This window comes from Lithobates pipiens, unplaced genomic scaffold (assembly GCF_037356315.1).
Source record: "Lithobates pipiens isolate NorthernLeopardFrog02 unplaced genomic scaffold, aLitPip1_a1.2 Scaffold_11, whole genome shotgun sequence".
NCBI lineage: Eukaryota > Metazoa > Chordata > Amphibia > Anura > Ranidae > Lithobates > Lithobates pipiens.
Genome location: NW_027507696.1, coordinates 18722637 through 18746001, shown reverse-complemented (window position 1 = coordinate 18746001; position 23365 = coordinate 18722637). Strand labels below are relative to the sequence as shown.

The following is a 23365-nucleotide window of genomic DNA, read 5'->3' as shown; positions in this document are numbered from 1 at the left end:
TAGTTCTTCAAAGGCGGTAATGCTACACACAGTAAAACGAGACTCAGTGCCTGCAGCACTTGAGGCCCTAACTTTTGGGAAACCAAATAAGAAATACCCGACCTACAATCTCATACAGAAAATTTGGAACAAAAGTAGATACCTGCAGGGAGTGACAGCGTACAGAGTTTAGCCCAATATGGTCCAATGGAACATACCTTGAGATAGCACAGCTACAACATGGGACATTGTGGAAGAGGTATGGAGTGGTATATATTCGGGAGATCTTCCAAAATGGGATCCTACAGTCTTTTGAGACTCTGCGGGACAGATTTGGCTTGCCACCCAGTATGAGGTTTTACTATATGCAATTGAGGCACGCAGTGAAGGCGCAGAGTAGAGCCTCTGAGTGGGTTTCTTCGCCAACGCCGGTGTTTAATTTAATACTGAGGGCAGCCACTACTAAAGGTTTTATTTCTCAATGCTACAATATGCTCCTGCAGAGTCTCCTGAATAAACACCCCCTGAAAGTGAAGAGTGGGTGGGACAGGGATGTAGGACCCATAGATGGAGAACAGTGGGAGGAAATATTACAGGCAGTGCCCATGAGTTCCCTGAATGTGTCACAGAGGTTATCCCAGTTGTATCTTATTTTAAGGATTTACTATACCCCACATAAAATGCATAAAATGGGTCTTAGGCCTACCCCGACGTGTACTATGTGCAAGAGGGATCACGGAGACCTGATACACCTTCTGTGGAGGTGCCTGAAGCTTCACTCCTATTGGGGTGGTGTGGTGAACACCATAAATAGGGTGTTTCGGATCTCTATGCCCACCGACCCCAAGTTATTAGAATCTTACAGTTAGCACGAAAGATGATAATGCTCCATTGGATATCGGAGGATCCGCCCACTGTTAAGGAGTGGATTTCCACAGTTGGGAATATGATTAGAATGGAGAAAATGGTATATCAACACAGGGGTTGCTCCCAGAGGCTTGAGAAGCTTTGGGGCCCATGGCTGGATGTACCGGGGCCGGTCCCGGTGGATCTGGTAATGGGCAGATATTGGGAGGGAATGCTGGTTGAGTGAACTCATACGGAATATTAGCCATCTAGAAACATGGGGTCGGGAAATAAAAAGTTAGAGAAGAGTGGGGTTTGTCTCATCTAAGACGATTTTGCAGTGATTATGTAATGCAAACGTACTGACCATGTAATGCAACTGTGAATTGTTGAAGCCTGGTTATGTTTGTTCATGTTGAACTAAATAAACTTTTGTTTGGATATAAAAAAAAGCTGCAAAGTTGTAACAAACTTGTCCAGGGAAATGATCTATGAAAATATGCTCCTACTGCTCAGTAATGATCTGCAGTATAATATTGCTGTGGTTATTTGGTCATACTGGTGGCTGCACTGTTCTAATTCATCAGTGTTTCTGCACACAGTTGTAACAGGCATTCCTTAGCTGCTTTACAGGACTTCTCAACAGGGGAAACTATACCCTGGGATATGCTGGTAATACAAGCATTTTACAATATAATGAGGGAGCTTTATTAAAACTGGTGCACACAGAATTTGGTACAGCTGTGCATAGTAACCAATCAGCTTCTAACATCAGCTTGTTCAATTAACCTTTGAAAGTAAAACATAGAAGCTGTTATTATGTACAGCTGCACCAGATTCTGTGTGCACCAGTTTTAGTAAATCCCCTCAACATATCATTAGAAATATTCATATACGTTTATTAAAGTAGCGACAGATAAGTTAAAAGCAAGTACCAGATAGCATTGTTTTACCCACAAAACCTCAACTGTTTTATCAGGAATGAACTATTCATGCAAATTCGATTTGTTTTTTTTACAAGTAGGGGAATTAGCAATCCTGGGCCCCTTTGCTCCCTTTTGGCTTTGACAGACGTGGGGCAGCAAGGGCTTTCTGTTTTCAAATTTTTTTTTATAGTAAGTGCATTAGCGTACAAACACACAATCTACAGCACTGAAAAAATAGGAGGCGAAAAAAATTGAGGTTGCATTATGCAGACAATCTTTATTTAAGTTTGTTTTACACAGTATGTACAGCTTCATTAGAATCTTTAGAACTTCTTGGAGCAGAGCCTTTCTACTCTTCATCATGGAGCTTTTGCTGTTGAAATAAAACACCAATGTTGAGGTATCAAAGCATAGGGGCATATAGTGTATTTGCTAGTAAACAGAAACAACAGCAGTAATCTACAGGAACATGTAATGAAGGAGAAATATTTGGCCAGGTCAAGATAAATGTTATACTCACCTTGCCACCAACATCTCTAGTCTTGGCTCGCAGCTTGTTGACCTGGGACTCAGCAATGTCTGCTCGTTCTTCGGCCTCATCCAGCTCATGCTGTAATTTACGGAATTTGGCTAGGTTTGTATTAGCTTGTTCCTCCTAAAGAAAAAAATATATATAAGAGCGTAGAAGATGCATGAAGAAAGCAGGCAAAAAATAATGTGATTGGAGAAATGACAGTATATATATTATAGACCAGTGTTTCTCAACTTCAGTCCTCATGTTTTCAGGATTTCCATTATTTTGCACAGGTGATTTGATCAGTTTCACTGCCTTAGTAATAACTACAGCTGTTTCATCTGAGGGAAAGTATGAAAACATGACCTGTTAGGGCACCTTGAGGACTAGAGTTGAGAAGCACTGTTATAGACACTTACAGCCTCTTCTGCCTGTCTCTTGTAAGCTTTCACTTTAAGCTGCAACTTATCAACCAGGTCCTGAAGACGAGCTAAGTTCTTTCTGTCCTCTTCTGTCTGTAGAAAATGGAAAGTGATTGTGAGAATTGCTCCTTGGCTGTGAACATTGCATATTTATAACATAAGGTATTTACACATCCTTACTTCCAGCACAATCCCAAAAATCAGTCTGAGCTCACCACAACCTTAATTATTGTATTGTTCCCCTACCATGCAAAATAATATAGAAATGTAAATTACATTTTAATCTTTATGTTTGACCTGTCATACCTGGTACGTAAGTTCTTTAATTCTCCTTTCATACTTCCTCACGCCCTTCACAGACTCAGCATTGCGTTTCTGCTCAGCTTCCAGCTCATTGTCCAGTTCCCGAACTCGAGCCTCCAGCTTCTGCACCTGCTTCTTACCACCTTTCATTGCAATCTGCTCAGCCTCGTCCAGACGTTGTTGAAGATCTTTGATTGTTTGCTCCATATTCTTCTTCATCCTCTCGAGGTGGGCACTTGTGTCCTGCTCTTTCTTTAGCTCTTCTGCCATCATAGCAGCCTAAGTTATAGACATTTTTAAAACAATTAAAGAGAAAATAATGAGATGTAATAAAGCTTTTTGTTTTCAAAATTTACATACATCAGTGATTGCTTTCTTGGCTTTTTCCTCTGCATTACGGCACTCCTGCACTGCTTCCTCCACCTCTGACTGCAGCTGAGACAAGTCAGATTCCATCTTCTTCTTCTGATTGATCAAACTGGTGTTCTGTTCAGGAAAATAATAAGTGTTACAATCTGTGTGAATATCAATATTGTGAGAGAATCTAAGTGACTTATATGATATAGGAAAAACAAGGAATGGTGGCACACCACAGACGTAGTCAAAATTCTTTGAAGATACTAATTGATCATCCAGCCAGACATACACAAGATACGTTGACACATTTCACTCAAGTCATTCTAGCTTACTCTTAACAAGTCTATGAGTAAGTTCGAGTGACTCGAGTGAAACGTGTTAACATATCTTGTGTATATGTCTGGCTGATCAATTAATATCTTCAAAGAATTTTGACCATGTCTGTGGTGTGCCACCATTCCTTGTTTTTCCTATATTGCATCCACGGTGGCGAGCTGAGGTGAGCACCCACAGCTGTCAATTGCTTCACTGATTTGCCTGAGTGGTGTACCACATGTGTTACATGTGTTTTGACTTATATGATAGGCATTGATTGAGAAAACCTGGTTCCTTTCTGACCTGTGAATGAAGGAGCTGTACTCTCTCACTCGTCTCTATCAGTTCTTGCTCTGCAAGCTTCCGTCCCCTCTCAGTCTGCTCCACTAGAGACCGCAGTTCCTCCAGTTCAGCCTGGAGCAGCATGTTTCGCCTCTCTACAATTGCAATATTTTCTTTAAGATCGTCATTAGCTCTTAGTGTGTCATCCAGTTGAATTTGAGTGTCCTGTAAGTGACAAAACAAAAGAGTTACTTTCACCTGTACCTCTGGCAGTTGGTTGTAGTTCAGTGCAAGTCACAGATTTATTAGGGTGGGGCTTTGGTCTCCATAAACCTAGAATTTGTAGCTTAAAATTTTAAGCATCCTGTGACTTATTTCTATCATTATTTTAATAGTTAATGCATAAATAGTATGATCATGACTGAATTTTAGAAAACATTAAAGCTATTCAGAGTCTACAAATATGCTTACATTATATGCTTACCTTAAGGGTACAATGGGCCACCTTCAAGTGTTTATGAGCCTCAGCTGCTGCACGGTTGGCCTGGCTAAGCTGAATTTCCATTTCATTTAGATCACCCTCCATCTTTTTCTTTATCCTGAGGGCCTCATTGCGGCTCCTGGTCTCAGCCTCCAGTGAGGTCTGCAATGAATCCACCAAACGCTGATGGTTTCTCTTAAGTTGCTCCATCTCTTCATCCTTTTCTGACAGTTTACGCTCAATCTCAGACTTCACTTGGTTATATTCCAGCTGGGTACGCAGGATCTTGCCCTCTTCATGTTCCAATGAAGCCTGAAGACAAACACATTTACATGTAGAAACATTTCAAACACATTCAAAGACGCATTTTTCGTGCATGCTATTTTAACATGTTGATTATATATATATACTGAGTTTATGAAGTGGTTTTATTAATTAATATTAATTATAACCAAGTGTTGCTGTTACTTACTTCTGCTTCCTCCAGTGCAGCCTGCAATTCCATCTTCTCTTGTTCCAGCTGCTTTCTAACCTTTTCTAGTTCATGAATACTCTTTCCACCCTCTCCCAGCTGCTCTGTGAGGTCTGAGATTTCCTCTGTGAAATAATTTTATTATTAGTGAAGTACATCTTAAGATATTAATCCACCCATGAATTCCTAATAGACATTCAACTCATTTTCATCTTTTCAATTAGTAGAATATTGGTCTAATTTTCTCACCCTGGAGATTTTTATTTTCTCTCTTGCAAGTTTCAAGATGCTCCAGAGATTCTTCATAGGCATTCTTCAGCTTGAATAGTTCAGTGCTTAGAGTTCGAGCTTCTTTCTGTGATGCCTCCAGCTCTGTTTGGGACTCCTCAAATTTCTGCTTCCACTCAGCAAGGATCTTAACGATTAAAAGAAGTTTAGAAACTATACATGAAACATTTTACCAGTTATAGCATTCCCCTTCACTGAAGAGTTTCTTTTTTACCTTATCAAAGTTCCTTTGTTTTTTGTCGAGTGCAGCAGATGCCGCATTTGACCTCTCTAAGTCAACCATCAAATCCTCAATTTCATTCTGTAAACGATGTTTGGTCTTCTCAAGAGATGAGCATTTGGCATTTACAGCCTCTACAGCCTCTTCTGCTTCCTGAAGCCTTTGAGCCAACTTTTTCCTGAAGGAAAGGTTGCAATAATTACAAAATACATGTGTTTTTGGGAACTAACGGACCATTAATCTCCATATATCATAATATGGAAACAGCAATAAAAAAGACAAGAATATGTAAACATACATTCACCAATAAGGATCATGCTCAGTAATGTTCATGCAGTCATTTACATATACTTTGGGTACTCTCATGTTCTTTCACCCACCTGGATAGAAAAGGCTGAAGCAGAGCCTTCTAACAAACAAGCTTTATGCTCGTCTTATACAACAGTATGAAACATAATCCAAGCAAAAAGCTTCTCTGTTGAAAGGAATTTTAGCTGGGATGCATTAGGATACCTGGCCAGATGTTAAAGAAGCAATTAAATATTATAGCAGGGTGAGCTGCAGGAGAGGGATAATGACAAGTATTTTTAATGCCAAAGAGTAAAGGGGAAAAAACACCTGTGTAAGTAATTAACTAATAATTATGGCACTGATTACATACAGTGGATTTAGAAGGATGTTATCACTCACTTGGCCTCCTCCAGTTCCTCAGTCCTTTGTATGGCATCTGTCTCATACTTGGTTCTCCACTGAGCCACCTCTGAGTTGGCTTTGGATAGAATTCTTTGCAGCTCTGCCTTGGCTTCCTGTTCTTCCTCATACTGCTCCCGTAGGAGATCACAGTCATGACGGGCAGACTGCAAGGCATGGGCTAGAGCATTTTTAGCCTAATAAAGAGAGAAACAATGCTCTCTAAGCAACCAGGCATAGTTAATTACCTAAAAAACGGACAACTAAAATCTATTTGAGGTTGCAAAAGCAGCTGTAAGTACCCCATATTAAAATGATCTGAATATAAATAAATTGTGTAAATACTATGTGGTGAGAACTTAGCTCTTCGGTAGTTTGCCACCTTTAGTATCCCAGAAAGACATGCAAGATAAAAAAAAAATAAGTTGCATGTCACAATTTTTTGGTCAAAATTTCATTATCTAGAGTCTATAAGTTTGAGCCCTTTGATGATCAATCCAGAGTTGGTTGAGATTGTTTATCATAGTAACTTAATAATATTTACCTTGTTCTCTTCCTCCAGCTGCCTCTTAAGGTCTTCCAATTGCTGTGTGTAGGTTTGCTTTCCACGTGTTAGTTGGGACACTAATGCCTCTTTCTCATCCAGTCTGCGGGACAACTCTCCATTCTCTGTCTGTAGTTTAGCCTTTTGAGAAGTAAACTCATTGAGTGTTCTTTGACTCTCTTCATACTTGGTACGATGTTCATTCATCTGGTCCTCCAATGTTCGGCATATCTTCTCTAAATTAACCTGGAAATCATAATGTAGAAGTGAGAGGAAGTAGTGTGCAGAAAATGATTGCCTCTGCTTAAACAGTAATTCACCATTATTACCAAACAATTCTGTACTGTTGTAGCTTGCAAACTAACATCTGCATCCAATGGAGCATGCTCGCTTCTTATGCCAAAGACCTGGGAAATTGTGGCTGGATTTTGCTTTGGTGCACCATGTGCACTGAGCTTAGCAACACCTATCTCCCCAATGGGAAATAGTAAATAAACCCAATATAAGTTATCGCTTCATAAGACATGGACACTCAAGGCAACCAAGAGTATCAGATAACAGATACTAGAATAAAGTATATAGATTTGTCCAGGCAGCTTACCTACTTGCACAATAATATAAAAAAGAAAATTGATTCCCTATCACACATTGACCACGTGGCATAAATTAAATATGAGAATAACAAAGACTTTTCTCCCATAATACCTAGCTGAGCGTGTTCTGGTCAGGTCACCTGATTAATTCTCAGTACCCGCTTCAGTGTCTAAGAGGGGCAGCCGACATAAAATGTCCTATAATAAGCCTATGGGTGAAATCATCGCACAGGCTCTGCAACCATTATCTGCATTCTTTCCTCTTAACTGAAGCCGGCGGCTGGAGAAATCATGAAACCTGAGCAGCACTCAAAAGGTAAGTATAAGCATAGGCTTAGAATGGGGGAGGGGGCAGGTTTAGGTATGGTTAGGATTTGACTGGAATGATACTTTAATATACACTGAATTGTTTTGACTGAATCTAAAGGTTATACTTTGGATACTAGGACACATAAAAAAAAAAATCTAATAAAGGTAATCATAATCAGCACTGGTCTGATACACCTCTCTCTTCCGCTGCAGTATAAGTCAATGACACTTGTGCTGAAGGGTGTGACTAATATTCAGCTATGCCAGTTTAGATAATTGAAAGAAGGTTAGGAAGCAGCGTTTCCATAGTAAGTTAAGGTATTTCCAAAAATCAGTCAGAAATGAAGTGATATAAGGATACAGAGTTGAAATAGATTAAGACTTAAATCTGGATTTAAGTCAAACAAAACAGGAGGGATATAGCTGGTTTAGAAAAACTGCAGGACAACAGGACAGCCCCTTACCTTGGCTTTCACCACCTGCTCCATATTAGATCCTATATCATCCAGCTCCAGTTTGAATTCACTCTTCTCCTTTTCCAGTTTCTGTTTGACTCTCTGAAGGTTGTCTATCTGCTCACTGAGCTCTGCCACAGAATCAGCATGTTTCTTACGTAGAGTAGCAGCTGTGGCCTCTGATTGCAGAGTGGACTCTTCAAGATCCCGCCGGAGTTTCAGAAATTCAGCCTCCCTCTTTTTGTTGAGCTCCAATTGCACAGAAGTAGCTCCTCCAGCTTCTTCTAAACGCTCACTTATCTCCTCTAGCTCTCTTGACAGATCAGAGCGAAGTTTTTCTACTTTGGCTCTTGCTGTTCGCTCAGCTTCCAGTTCCTCCTCCAGCTCTTCTATACGAGCCTAAAAAAGAAACATATATATTAAAAAGGAAAAACATATAAAAAAGGAAAGATAATAGGTATATTTACCGTAGGCATTTATTAAGCAGGTAATTTGTTAAAATAAATATATTATTCAGGTGATCAATATGGGAATTTTGGTACTATATTTGCATCATGTACCTGGTGCTCTTTGAGTTTCTTTTGAAGTTGCATGCCTAAAAGTTGCTCGTCCTCTATTTTGCTATTTAGCTGGCTGGTCTCAAACTCCTTCCTGTCAAAGAAATATTATACAATATATCAACATCACCAAGACCCACTAAGAAAAAAATAAATACATTCTGAGGTAACATACTTCTTTAACTTCTCCTCCAGCTGTTGCTTGTCATTCTCGAGATCCATAACATTCTCTTGAGTCAGTTTCAGATCACCCTCCTGTTTTCGTTTGACTCTTTCCAAATCCATTCTTATTTTTTTCTCTTGTTCTAAAGATCCCTCCAGCTATTGGGAATGAAGAGGTGTCACAATCGAGCTCATATCATACCAGATACTTAATATAAATACTTGGAACATGCAAGTGTAGCACCCTCTAGGTAGAGGTTAATAGAGTAGATACATTTAGGCAAGCCTGGCTGGTTGCTAGGCCTGTTTGTTTTAAATTCTGGGCAGGGAGTGGCTCAGAGTAGCAGCTGGTGACTCACAAGCAGCATCAATAAGACCTCTCTCTTTTTTCTAGAGCCTTCTGGAAGGTACTAGAAAGAGAGGAGGACAGGAGAGTTGGAGCTGCCTGGGCGTGTTCTAAGGAGTCCTGACCAATCCTCAACCTGGATTGGCAGGGGGCATGCATTCTTAAAAACCCAGGGTCAGCCCAGCTGAGGGGGGGGGAGCTGGAGCTGTTCAGAGCTTGAAGATGGAGTGCTAGGCTGTCTGGGGCCCGGGCTCGGGTGCAAACAGAGCCCTTCAAGAAAGCGTGAAGCTTCTGGACAGGAGGCACAGGAGGAGAAAGAGAGAGGACAGTGGGAGCTAGCATTGCCGAGCAAGTCTTCAAGGAGAGGAACAACTGATTGCAGCCAGGAAAGGGCTGGTGAGTGACTTGCACAGTCAGGAGTATTGGGGAGGCACGCCTGAGAGGACTGGGAACAGGCAGTCTGGGATGAGTACAGAGCCATTAGTGTGGACTGTGATGTTATGGGCAGTAGAGAAGGGCAGCTGCAGCCAGGAGGGCTGGCAGGGCCTGAAGATAGGTTAGTGGGCTTAGTAACCAAAGTTATGGCAGCTAGCAACAAGAACTTTTCATTGCTACATTAAAGTTGAGCCAGTGTCAGGCCTAACCATTCGGTGCTAGCTGTGTCTGAAAGCTCAAGCAAGTAGATTTCTGGAGGAGCTGAGGAGTAATAGTCTGCAGTAAGAGTTGTGCTGGAGGATGAAAGATCTGTATATACCAGATTGTATATAAGTTGTCCAAATTATTTGTTCCAAATCCACTGGGCATCCCATACTTCCTATACCCCATCCAAGTTTAAGCCCCTCAATAGAAATACAAAAACAAAGCTAATGGACTGTTCATTGCCTTGGCGTGTCTGAGGCCACTTCACTTAGCAGCCCCTATGATGTTACTGCTACACAGAGTACAGGTGTCACTTACATCATCAACCTGCTGTTCAAGCTTAGCTTTGGCCTTTGTCAGCACGTTGACTTTGTCTTCTTCAGCCTGGAGGTCATCTAGTGTTTGCTGATGGGCCTCTTGGAGGGCCTTTTTCTCTTTCGTAAGTTTTGCAATGATCTCATCCAAGCCAACCATCTCTTCGGTAAGATTTTTAACCTGGAAGAAAAGAAGAGCTGACACTAAAAGGGAAAGGAGAACTGTCATTGACTAGAGTAAGGTTCCATTAGAAAATAGTATTACCTTGTTCTCTGTGGCATGCTTTTCCTTTTCCACTTTGGCTAATGTCAGCTCCAGATCATCAATATCCTTCTTGAGCTCAGAACATTCATCCTCCAGCTTCCTCTTTTTAGCTGTCAGCTCTGCATTCATCTCCTCTTCATCTTCCAACCGTTCTGTCTGCTCCTTAAGCTTGGCTTCTAGTTGGATTTTGTTTTTAATTAGCTGTTCACATCTTTCCTCAGCATCATTTAAATTGTCTTGCTCCTATTAAAACAAGAATTTATGCAGAAATACAACTTTTAAGCAAAAATTAAAAAAACATTACCATATATAAACCTATATGAAAATTCTGTACTGCTTTCCAAAGGTTATTTATGATAGCTATTCCATATTAGATGACATGATTATTTAATTAGTCACCTCTGTTTAGTTTATGTGAACTATCTTAGCTTTGACATAGATATAATGACAATATGTGTTCATTAAAAGAAAACCGTTATATTGGAATTTAAGTTATAGGCAAATAAAGCATGTCGCAGTGTAATCTTCTGCCTTTTGTTACCACTTTTTTCTGTTTTTCTATCCCTTAATGTACACTGTTGGGTGCTGTTTAGCCTGCATCAGTGGATTACCTGTCATGGGTTTCCGAAAGCCTCCTCATGTCTTATATAAACACCAGTATTTCAGGGGGTCTGAATGTACAGTTAAATGTAATGTAGATTTTTCCCCAAAACCTAGTTGTTTGTACTGCCACAATATTCAATAACTTAACTATTTTTAATAAAGAGATTCAAGCTGAAAGTCCTGAAGTATTACAATTATTGTGTATGTGTAATAGGTGAATTTATTAATAGGAAAGTATGTTAAGGTAGACTTACAGATTGCACTTGAAGTTGCAGATCATTCTTCTCTTGTAACAAGGAGACCATCTTCTCTTCCAGCTCCTTGCGCCTGGCATCAGACTTCTCCAAGGCGTCCTTTAGCCTCTGGAACTCCTCCTTTATGTTTGCCATCTCTTTCTCGGTCTCTGCACTCTTAAGCAGTGGCTTGATCTTGAAGTAAAGCTTCATCCATGGCCAATTCTTGACACCCATGAAAGCACGAATGTTCCACTGAATAACCAGAAGAGCGTCTCTGAAATGATAAATAATATAAAGAATAAACCAAGAAAACTGCAAATGCAATTGCATTAAGCTAAACTTTATCCAGATTAAAAAATAAAAACATACAAAATGTTTTAAATACCCCTGTGGAATCTTGTTAGGAAATTTGAATTCTCAGAATGTTCGTTCAATTGACTAAGAGTTAAAGGGGACAATCCGTTTTGACCAGAATAAGTTAACAAATCGAGGGACAAGGATGGACAATTTTTAATTAATGGGTATAAATGAATTTCTAATTGATAAATTTGTTCTCGGCTGAAAAAAATCATAACTGGTCCTATGCACTTGCCAAAGGTAATCTGGAAGTAGAATGTTCGTTTGATGATAACCAAGACATTGACATTGTGCTTGAACGAAAAGTCAGACAAAATTGGTTGAGTCCATGAAGGCATCATTGAATGGATGGATGAGTGATTTTTATACTTTCTCATCTCAATGTTAGAATGAAATTCTACAGGTCTAAGGCTAACTTTAGTCCCTGCATTCTGTCTTCATTAACCCCCCAAGAGTGAAACAGGGAAAAGCGTTTTTTTATTAGTATTGTTATTACAATTATTATTATTATTACAAGACTGGCTGAGAAAAATAAAAAATGTTTTGACAGTTCAAATATTTAAACTTGTGTATGTAGCTGTTTGGCTGGAGTTCAGCTTTGAAAGGGAGATAAAAAGTCAGTGATATTAGGCACTAGTAAAATACAGTATTTGTTCAGAAATCGCCATAGAAAGAGGGATGGAATTTATTGTTCGACTTACACTTACTTTTTAGCTTTCAGGTATGTGGGGTCCAGTTACAAATAATGTTACTAAAGAAATAGTAATTTAATTATTTATAGTCTGCATTGTTTAACCAATGAAGAATGGACAATGTATTTAGGCTTTTTTTAATAGGTAACTGAATAAAGCAATGGTAATAGGTATAAGTGCAGTAACACCAAACATAAGTATTTTTTACTGAAACGTAAAGTATCTTTTACTGCTTTTACTGCTTTTTCCACAGTAAACTGAAATTGAATTGGTTTATGAAATGTGCACTTTTCCCATAATAATTGCTATTTACACTGCCATACATATAAAAACTAGATTTTTTGTTACCATAAAATCTCTTTCTCTGAGTTCATTGATGGACACAGCCTCTCTTCTTTATTCTTGACCAAACAGGATTTTATAGCGCCAACTACAGGTGTAGGATTGGGCAGAAAAAACTCAGCACCTCCTGTGGGCAATTCCCTCTGGGTATAAAGCCCCCTCTCTGCTGTAGGTAAGCCAGTTAGTCACAAGCAGTGTCAGAAGTAAAAATTACAATAGAGGGGTGGGTACTGTGTCTGTCAATGAACTCAGAGATAGGTATTTTACAGCGAGTAACAAAAAATCCTCTTTTATCTTACATTCATTGATGGACATAGCTTATCTTCTTTTTTCTTGACTAAACAGAGATGTCCCAAAGCAGTGCCACAACAAGGGGTGGGCAAACAAACCCAGGAAATAACCAGGCAAGCACACCAACACTCTAAACTTTCCCAAAGGGTCCCCCAAGAACTTTAAATAGGCCCAGATAATCCAGACGCCTAGACGAAGTCAAGGCAGACTTTCTGAGGTACAACATCCAACTTAAAGGAGTTGCAAAGTCTTGTGATTTTTCACCTTAATGCAATCTATGCGTTAAGGTGAAAAACCTGTGCTGCAGCTGCCCCCCAGAGCCCCACTTTTTCTTAACTGAACCCAATCGTTCCAGCGATAAGCACAAACCCAGCAGCTCCAGCCACTGTCTCGGATCCTCATTGGATAGATTGATAAGAGCAGGAGCCATTGGCTCCCACTGCTGTCAATCGAATCCAGTGACATGGGAGCTCAGGGTGTGGCCGAGTCCTGCTGTCTGTCAATGGACGCAGTAGTGGGACTTGGGAGCACGCCCGCACAGATGCCCCCATGGAATGCGACTCTCTGTGGGGGCACTCAATGAAGAGGAGGCGCCAGGAGAGCCACCGGGTTTTGCTCTGTGAAAAAACCCTTACACAAGCAGGTAAGTATAACATGTTTGTTATTTTAAAAAAAACAAAAAACAAACCTTTACAATCACTTGAAGTCCTGGTAACATGGTGACCTCTACACTGTCCATCAAGGTCAAGTGAGTAGTGACGTATTAAGGGTATGACACACATGGCATGTGCCATGGGTGCCATATGAAGGGGCACTACTGAGTAGCTGGGCAGCAGGGATGTACTGGCCATCAGGACTACCGGGAGTTTCCTGGTGGGCTGATGGCTCAGTGTGCTGGTTTCTGTATCAGACAGCCAGCCTGTGTCAAAATAATGGCTTTGCGAACTGCACAGTCATTACTTTGAGCACTACACAAAGTAATGTCTATAAGCAGGGCCGGGCCGGTACAAGAAAGGGGTGGATACCCTGGGCTGGGTGGTACAATTTGCTGGAGGGAGGGGTAGCAGGTGAAGGGCCCAGCAGTGCTTCACACAGTACACACTAGCCGGCACTAGCTGTACTGTAGTGGTCTGAGTCGCTCTACCTTACTGTAAAAACGTGCCCAGTGCACTTCGGCACAAGCACCAGACACCCCTGTCAGCACTGCCACTTCACTCCCCCTAAGGCGCTTAGTAGTCTTAGTAGCATGACGTCACTCACGGCCAGAGGTGGGATGGGAGGAGCTTGAAGAGCTGCTGCAGTGCCTAAGCTGTAACCAAGAGGAGCCACTGAGGAGGATCCAGCAAGTTCAGGAAAAAGTGTGTATAAGCTAAGCTGAGTGTTATAATGAATGATTCATTGCCATTGCCAAATGCCATGTGGGATGCTGCCATCTGACTGACTTAATAATGAACTGTCCAGATCCAATTGGGGGAGGGAAGGAGGCTGAGGGGGACATTACTAATGCTAGTATTCTACTTATTTATAATTTCTGTAATATGCAGCATTGGGGGGGATTATTGTACTGCCACTGGTCAGCCATCAATGCATCAGTGTTAAGGTTATCTGAAAGATGCATTTCAAATGTTTTGACAGTGGTGCAGTTTCAGTGCTTGCCATAGGCGCCAGTGGCGGCCCGTCCATAGGCGCCTAGACCCCGCAAGAACCCCTCCCCACCCCGCCCCAGGCAGCCACAAAAATTTTTTTTTTTAATACTGGCCCTTTAAAAAAGAAAAAAAAATACAAAAATTTCCTTAAGTGCACTTTGGTCGGATGACGCCGGACACAGTGCCCTTATGGGAAGCGCCACGTCTATGCAATCACGAGATTGCAGACATGGCGCTGCATTTGCGGGCGTTTAGCCCGCCTTGCGGCATTTTCTGAAACGCCGATTAGCTTCCGCCCGGCCATAGTAATATATACTACAGGCACTGGGCGGAAGCTACTCGGCGCTTCAGATTTGATTGACATCTGAACTCAGTTAGATGTCACTTCCTGTGTCTCTCTCCCATTGCACCCGGGAGAGGAACCAGGAAGTATGCCGGTCCATCAGCGCTGCCAGTGGAAGGAGACACCGCAGGAGAGGACAACAGCAAGGTAAATACCTCTGGGGGGGATTTGAAGTGGCAGACGCTGCAGGCTGCATTTAATGGGACACAGGCAGGCTGCATGGGGGGGCACAGGCTGCATTTAATGGGACACAGGCAGGCTGCATTGGGGGGGACACAGGCTGCATTTAATGGAACACAAGCAGGCTGCATTTGGGGGGGCACAGGCTGCTTTTAATGGGACATAGGCAGGCTGCATTTGGGGAGGCCCAGGCTGAATTTGGGGGGGACAGAGGCTGCATTTAATGGGACACAGGCAGGCTGCATGGGGGGACACAGGCTGCATTTGAGGGGGGACAGGAGCTGCATTTGGGGGGATAGAGGCTGCATTGGGGGCAGAGGCTGCATTTGGGGGGGCAAATGCTGCATTTGGGGGGGACAGAGGCTGCATTTGGGGGAGGAGAGGCTGCATTTGGGGGGACCAAGGCTACATTGGGGGCAGAGGCTGCATGGGGCAGACGCTGCATTTGGGGGGCAGAGGCTGCATTGGGGGGGCAGAGGCTGCATTGGGGGGGCAGAGGCTGCATTTGGTGGGACATAGGCGGCATTTGGTGGGACAGAGGCTGCATTTAGTGGAACAGAGGCTGCATTTGGCCATTTTCACCAACTGGGAGGGGTCAAAAAGGAAGGGCGGGGTCTGGCGTCCCCCCCATCCTAAAACTTCACCAGCCACCACTGATAGGCACCATCGCAAAGCATAAGGAACGCTGGTATCCCATACAGAGGGGAATGTGCAGGTATGTATCCTTGATGTCTATGGAGGCCAGGAAATCCCCTTGATGAAGAGAGGCCACCACAGAGGGAATGGATTTAATCTTGAACATTTGAACCCACACAAAAGCATTCTAGGCTTTAATGTCTAGGTAAAATCCCTGGTACCTCTCTGACTCGGGTACCGGGACAATCACTCCTCGAAACAACAGGTCCTGCATAGCCCCATAAAGGGCCTGTTAGTGCTCTGGCGAAAGCCAAAGCTTGGAGGGAGAGAAACCAACTTTTTGAAATGAAAAAGAGGGACACCTATTAGCAAACATATGTAGGCATAGGATACAAGGATAAAGGATTAGTTAAACTCACATGGAGGCCACAATCAGATTTCTTGAACCCCCCAGAGAGAGCACAGCACCCACGGATCCCCACCAGAGCAGTTACTGACCCCCCACCCCAGGATCCCAGCAGGGAGCCAGGTTCTTTCTCCTTGTCTTGCCTATAGCAGAGAGTGGGTATTATATCTAGAGAGGACTGCCCATAGAATGTGCTGAGTTCTTTTGCACCTAGTGTCCTACTCCTGCAGGTGGGGCTATAAATCCCTGTTTGGTCAAGCATAAGGAAGAGGGGCTGTGTCTGTCAAAGAACGTAAGAGAAAAATCAATTCTGTTCTAAACTAATTGTGTCTCTATTTGAATTTTGAGTGTACATATATTTACCTGCGCTCCAAAATCTTCTTAAATTCTATTCTCATCAGCAATCCTCGAGACTGGGCTTGGATTCGTGTAATGATCCTAGAGAGTCTTTCATCTCTCATTTCTTCCAGGGAACCCAAAAGACCAGCTTTAAAGAACACCTGTTTGAAAATGTAGGGTATTTTTTGTAATTTCCCAAATGAAATTGAATGGCACAAATGTTGGAAAAAAGGATACAAATACATATTTACCTTTGTATGTCCAAATTTGTACTGAGAGTGATCAATCTCCAGTGAGCCCAAAAGCTTTTCAGCACCTTTCCTGCTGTCTATGAACTGTCCTTCAGGTATGGCAGAAGGATTCAGGATACGGTAGCTGTTCAAAATAAAACTTATTAAACAGATGTTGAATTATACTTTATGCTCACTGCTATGCATTTCTAATAAATGTGCCTACCGCTGTTTGAAATCACCATACAAGATGCGGTTGGGAAATCCCTTTCTGCAAATTCTAATACCCTCCAGTACACCATTACAACGGAGCTGGTGCATCACCAAAGGATTGTCCATCTCACCTGCAAAGCACATATAGACATATAGTGTCCAAAAAGACAAAAAAAGTATGCTAGTGGTGGTAGTTAAGGTGGAAAGGGATGGTTATTAGGGGGACTAAGACAAAAATTACATTTCAGCAATGGTAAGGTCAAAGGAGATCTAAGTTCTAAAGTACTGCTAAAAGGAAAGATGGGACTCTGACTGATTTCCTGACTAGTTATTACCTGGAGCTTTTCGTTCATTAGGAATGATACAACGCACAAAGTGAGGGTGAGTTGTTCTCAAGTTGGTCATGAGCTTGTTCAGATTCTCCTGTTGAAGCAAAAAAATATCAAGGAGGGTAACATGTTCCAACACATCCTGCTAGGGACATTTACCCAGTAGTGTATTTGGGTTTTGTTCTGCCCAAGGCCTGACTAAATTTGTATACCCCCTAATTAAATAAGACCCACCCTTTCCTTTCAAGACAACACCCCTTGCTGTTTAAGATCCGCATTGAAATTTTCGAGTTGGGGCACTAGTTCTGAGGGCCTGGGGGGGGGGGGGCAATGGATTCCCTTAATTTGCATAGATTTCCTCTCACTTCCTTTTTGGCTATGGGGCAGGAAGTGAAGGGAAATCTCTGCAATGGGACAGGGGTGGTAAAAAATAAACTGACAGGGGCTATAACCCTCCCTTATTCTAACCAAAATAAAAAAAAAGTGTTGCCTATAGTTCTACTTTAAGCACAAATTTCTGATAATTTTATGGAGAGGACTAAGAAGATATAACCATGTCAATGGTGCAGCAGAAAACATATAGCACAGTCAGGAAGGTTTGTGGTCCAGGATGATAGGACAGTCAAAATTAGAAGTGGTGCCCCCCCACAGTTGCAGAGTGTGGCCGCTTTATGGGGGCGCTAGAATAAATTGCCTCTCAGCCCAGTCCGCCCCATAAGACTGGCGCTACACTAACAGTGTAGCACAAGCCAGCGGGGACTCTTTCTGTTCTGCCCCCCTACAAAGTGCTGCCCAAGGCCTGGGTCTTGTCAGCATAGGACAGGATACAGCCTTGCATTCACCACCAAAAACATTAGAAATTAGTAGCTTTAGTTAGGCCATAAATTATGCAATCTTCTTGTACATTTTTCCTTTAGATTTAGCAAAACCATATATTATGTGGTCAAACCTAAACACTTTCAATTTGTGTGTAATCAGGCAGGGCCTTGCACTAAATATTTGAAGGTAAATCTAAAGGAAATCGAATAAGAAAATTGTATAATTTATGGCTAGCCTTAGTTATCAAATTGTTTTGAAGAACTATCTGGGTATTTCACAGCCAGCAAAAAGATTCAACCATTCAGACTGCAGTATATAATAATCAGATGCAATAGCAATTGAAACATGATTATGCACATGCACAGTTTTCCATCTTCGCCCTGGGCACCAAATGGTCTTGCACCAGCACTGTGCAAAGCATTTCAACACAAAAAAATTGTGAAAAACAATAATGAACATTTTTATTATGTCACAAAAAATACTTCAGCTAAAAAAATAATTCTTACTCTGTGGAGAGCAGACACAGTCTGGAAAGAAGATCCTTTCTTCTTCGCACCTTTACCTTTTCCTGTATCTATAATTTGGAATAAAACACAGGGTTAATGTACAGTGAAAAGCAGCAAACTAATTCAAGTTTTTAATGTTCTAAGCAAGTCCTACCTGCGTCAGTCCCAGCATAGTTGGCAAACAGGAGTGCCAAAAGCTTAAGTGATGACTTTTGATACAATCCGACAACGGTCTCATTAAGAGGGTCCTTATTCTTTTCTAGCCAACCAAGGATATTATAGTCCACAGTGCCAGCATAGTGGACCAGAGCAAAGTGAGCCTCTGGCTTTCCTTTGGGATTACGTGGCTTCTGGAAGTTGTTGGATTTGCCCAGATGATTGTCATACAGTTTGGCTTTAAAGGTCACGTCGGAGGCCTTGGGAAACATACACTCCTCTTCAAGGATGGACATGATACCCATGGGCTGTGGAAAAAAAGAGCTTAATGTGTCATAAAGGGAAAAAGTAAATATGTAAAAAGGGAAAATATTTAGTCAAAGTAAGCCCCTGTACACACGGTCGGAGATTTCGACAACCAAATCCGTCGGATTTTGTCTGTCGGATTTTGTCCGTCGGATCTTGTCCGAAACTGTTGCATACACACGGTCAGACTAAGTTGTCGAAAAATCCGATCATTCAGAACGTGATGACGTAATTTCATTACGATGGGACTACGTTCAGGCTAGTAGCCAATAGCTTTAATGTAGGAATTTGATCTGAGCATGCGTGGCACTTGGTCCGATCAAAATGCTCTACACATGATCGGATTAGGTCCGACCGGCCCAGTTGGTCGGGAAATATTTCCAACATGTTGGAAAATTGGGTCCGATGGAGATTTGGACGGAATCAGTCCGGTGCATAACACACACAGTCGGATTATCCGACGACACGGTCCGATAAGACGCATTCCGACGGATTCTCCGACCGTGTGTACGCGGCATAAGACAAGAAAGAACATGAGAAGCACATATATATATACATACAGTATATGTAAAGTAAAGTAGTTCCCGTCACTCTTACCTTCTCTATGAGATCAATACAGGCCTGCAGATCCATACCAAAGTCAATGAATTCCCATTCAATTCCCTCTTTCTTGTATTCTTCCTGCTCCAACACGAACATGTGGTGGTTGAAGAACTGCTGCAACTTCTCATTAGTGAAGTTAATGCACAGCTGCTCAAAGCTGTTGAACTGAAGGTGTAAAAAAATGTGTTAGACAAAGAAGAAAGGCCAATTTAAGCAAAATGAATATGTACTCATGACAGAAAAATACATACAAAATACACATACAAATCAAACGTTCTCACTCACAGTGCGATTCATGCTCTATTTTATTATGTATATAATCAATGTTAAAGTTGAAGTTTGTTCTGCATATATTTTGCCTTCCCTGTTTCTTTCTTTCCTCCCTTCATTAGCATCAACACGCTAATTCAGTTTTTAAATAAAACCTGCGTGTGTTCATTACATATCTTATTTTTGTTCCAATGACATCATAACTTGGTCTCTGAACTTTTATGCAATGCAGGTAGATGATGGCTAGTGGGAGGGGCCGGCAGGGTGCTGTGCATTTCCATGCAGGCCAAACAAGGCCATGCCCAAACATGATACTAAGCCTCCGTGATTGAAAGAACTAAAATTCAATGAATGATAGGGGCAGACCAGGGACAGTGAGTTTGGGAAGGAAAGTGCTAGATGATGCTGGGAACCCATCATCCAGGAAAGCAGAAAGGCTGAAATTGACTTCTTGCAGCTTCTAATGCACACTTTGAGAAGCTCACAGTGTGCATAGAAATCAGAGCAAGTAATTTCAGTAAATGAGAGGAGCCTGTGCAACTGTGCAAAACTGAAGTGAAGACTGGAGTTCAGTTTTAAAGTTATGGCATCCAATAATTTTCCCTACATTCTCTTGTTATCTTTTGCAATCAATTAATGACCATACATGACTTTACTTAAAGTGGAGTTCCACCCACTTTTGAGAGGTGGTCTTAAACAAAAGACCACCTCTCGAGCCCTTGTTTTTGGCTAGTAAAATTATTATTTTTTTCTTCTAACTTACCTTTTTATGAAGTACAGCCTGTACTTCCGATCCATCCGGTCCACGGCGCAGGACGTCATATCCTCTTCTTAAGCGAGCCCCCCGCTGTCTTCTGGGACTTGTGTGTGTCCCAGAAGACAGCCGGCCATTCACAAAGCGCCGCATGACACACACATGCGCAATAGGAACCAGGCAGTGAAGCCACAAGGCTCCACTGCTGGTTTCCCTTAATTAGAATGGCGGGGCCTGCACCCGATCCGATGGACGGATCAGCCTCGGGGGGCCAACATCACGGGCTTCCAGGACAGGTAAGTATCCTTATTAAAAGTCAGCAGTTACAGTGTTTGTAGCTGCTGACTTAAAAAAAAAAAATTGCAGCCGGAACACCGCTTTAACATATAGTATAAAGCAGTTCAGATCTATTTACTGTTTGATTTGCTCTTTGGTATTCTCAGTCCCTGACTGTTAGTCTGACAGCTCTGGCATTTGTCAAAAGGCTGGTTCTTTGTGTGTTCACAGGGACCCAGGTGAGCTTTTGTGGGCTGCTTTAACCTAGTTTTAATGTAATGGTGGTGTTGAGAGAAATTGCAGATATAGCGAAGTGTTGGCTGTGTTATTACCTTCACTCAGGGACACTCCTTTGTGTGCTTTACATGGAGCACTTTCTCTCTAGTGCTTTACATGGGGAATAATCACATCACTTTCTGAATGCAGAGGGCAAGCCATTCACTGATAGCAGAGGATTGTGGGACATGTAGTCTGGTCCCCTGGATTTACACTAGACTTAAAACTGTTTGAAACTACAGCTTCCAGAGTACTGAAAGGCTAAAAGAATTCTGGGCAAGCAGATAAATTGAACTGTCCTGGGCAGGCTCACTCTCTTGGGACATAGGACCTACAGCTGCAGAGGCTATCCCCCCTGGCCGGTGTGCGTGGGCGCCAGGGCCTGGACATAGGCACCACTGAATCCCTGGGTCATCAGGAACAAGACTTAGTATCTATGGGATTGATGAGCCTGCAGAAGCTCACCTTTAACATTACATTCAGAGACACTGCATGTAGACACCTTTATCCCCCCCCCCCCTTTTTCTACATCAAAGGCACTTCGCTGGAAACACCATGCTTATTCTAATTACCTTTGTTGGTTGCCATTGCACAGCAACATCTTTGGGCCCATTCATAGATAGCTGAAGATCTCAGATACCCTTACTTCAAAGACTCCTCCACCCAAAGGAATCCGGCCACATCATTGGTTAAATTGTGTAGCACTTGTTTATCTTAAAGGGGAATTCTTACCCAAGTTTTACATATTGTCTTTTGTTATTTTTTTTTCACCTGTGGCATCAGGGCTTAGCGGGAGCAGACTGACAAAGAGTCTTCTCTCCCCCTCTTGAACCTGGGGTCATAGGTTCTCTTAAGGCCTGTTGGTTTTTACCACCATGTTCAATGTAACTGCTATTTCATTGCATATCTCTGTAACTCTGTTTAATGCTAAAGTTTGCAATTTGAAGAATACCTGCATTTTACATTTTCCCCCCTTGTAAACTCCAGAATATCTAGTAAAATATCAATTTGCAATCTCTATTATTTCTTTGTGTCTTTTGCATTTGCACTCTCTCTTTGAATTACATCAGAATCCAGGGTGTCAGAGAGGCTTGCAAGGTCAGGGCAACCTCTGGGGACAGTCATCTTCCAGCAGCCCCTACAGGGGTGGCACTACACAACATTTAAATGTCATGAGTGGGCCAGCTTGTTCATGTTTGGACATATACACAAACCTATGCATTGGCTTTTTTTCTAGATTTGCAGTTTAATCTCGGAAATGCCTTGGCCATTATCCTTTCTTCTCCTCCTGTGGTTTTACAGAAACCCCTGTACTATCATATTTTATTTCACACTTTATTATATAATACTTACATCAAAGATCTCAAATCCTGCAATGTCCAGCACTCCAATGAAGTATTGTCTGGGCTGTTTGGTTTCCAGGGTGGTGTTTATTCTAACCACCATCCACAAAAACATCTTTTCATACACTGACTTGGCCAGGGCACCGATGGAATAGTTTACCTAAACAATGGGGAAAATGAATGTGTTATGATTATGAAAAGCAGACAAGTAGAGAAGGCAGCAAAAGAAAGTGTTTGTTGAAAGAAGCCTTAATAAAATTAAAAATTAAATATATAGAAAAAGATATTTCAAGATAAAATCGTCTTCACCTGTTGGACATTTTGGCCCTTGGTGACATACTCATTCCCAACCTTGACTCGGGGGTGGCACAATCCTTTCAGGATGTCAGCAGAATTCAGGCCCATGAGATAGGCACATTTGTCAGCCTCTGCAACATGAGTACAGTATTACCAGCCTTCAGCAAGAAGCATTTATAAGATGGATTAAATATATTTTTGTGCACACAATAGCCAAACAGCATCACTTCTGTAATTTTGTATTTATTTTTTGCAAGCCATGACCCATTTACATTGATAATAGCAGTGTTGCATTTCAGTTTAATACAATGTATTTTTAATAATATGTTTTTTACTGTTTGCCACCAATATTAATCTTAAGGAAAACCCCCTCCCCTATAATCTGGAATTTTTTTCTTTTTTTAATGAATTCATGGCACTATTTCTATATCAATTGACCAAATAAGATAATTCCCTTGCAATGTCAAAAAAAAAAAAAAAAACTTTTGGTGGAAAAGACACAGTTATAGGGTCCTTATGTGCAAGAAATACCATAGAACAGGGATATGCAATTAGTGGACCTCCAGCTGTTGCTACAAGTCCCATGAGGAATAGCAAGACTTTGACAGCCACAAGCTCGACACCCAGAGGCAGAGCA

General features: G+C 41.8%; 1 protein-coding gene across 1 annotated transcript in view; it reads right to left on the bottom strand.

Annotated features, from left to right (window-relative positions):
* Positions 1 to 2002: 2002 nt before the first annotated feature.
* The window catches only part of LOC143960549 (myosin-6), a 36224-nt gene continuing 14861 nt past the window's right edge, over positions 2003 to 23365 (bottom strand). The window contains exons 13-39 of the mRNA XM_077469265.1: positions 22741 to 22859; positions 22442 to 22591; positions 19507 to 19677; positions 18602 to 18911; positions 18448 to 18515; positions 17129 to 17216; positions 16807 to 16924; positions 16602 to 16725; positions 16375 to 16511; positions 11137 to 11392; positions 10280 to 10522; positions 10019 to 10195; positions 8729 to 8874; positions 8557 to 8647; positions 8006 to 8395; positions 6640 to 6885; positions 6096 to 6292; positions 5400 to 5583; positions 5147 to 5312; positions 4898 to 5022; positions 4429 to 4737; positions 3966 to 4169; positions 3351 to 3476; positions 2994 to 3269; positions 2685 to 2780; positions 2272 to 2406; positions 2003 to 2124 (exon numbers count right to left, since the gene is read on the bottom strand). Coding sequence (XP_077325391.1) covers positions 2101 to 2124; positions 2272 to 2406; positions 2685 to 2780; positions 2994 to 3269; positions 3351 to 3476; positions 3966 to 4169; positions 4429 to 4737; positions 4898 to 5022; positions 5147 to 5312; positions 5400 to 5583; positions 6096 to 6292; positions 6640 to 6885; positions 8006 to 8395; positions 8557 to 8647; positions 8729 to 8874; positions 10019 to 10195; positions 10280 to 10522; positions 11137 to 11392; positions 16375 to 16511; positions 16602 to 16725; positions 16807 to 16924; positions 17129 to 17216; positions 18448 to 18515; positions 18602 to 18911; positions 19507 to 19677; positions 22442 to 22591; positions 22741 to 22859 — 4676 coding nt within the window. The 3' untranslated portion in view covers positions 2003 to 2100. The remainder of the gene's footprint in view (positions 2125 to 2271; positions 2407 to 2684; positions 2781 to 2993; positions 3270 to 3350; positions 3477 to 3965; positions 4170 to 4428; positions 4738 to 4897; positions 5023 to 5146; positions 5313 to 5399; positions 5584 to 6095; positions 6293 to 6639; positions 6886 to 8005; positions 8396 to 8556; positions 8648 to 8728; positions 8875 to 10018; positions 10196 to 10279; positions 10523 to 11136; positions 11393 to 16374; positions 16512 to 16601; positions 16726 to 16806; positions 16925 to 17128; positions 17217 to 18447; positions 18516 to 18601; positions 18912 to 19506; positions 19678 to 22441; positions 22592 to 22740; positions 22860 to 23365) is intronic.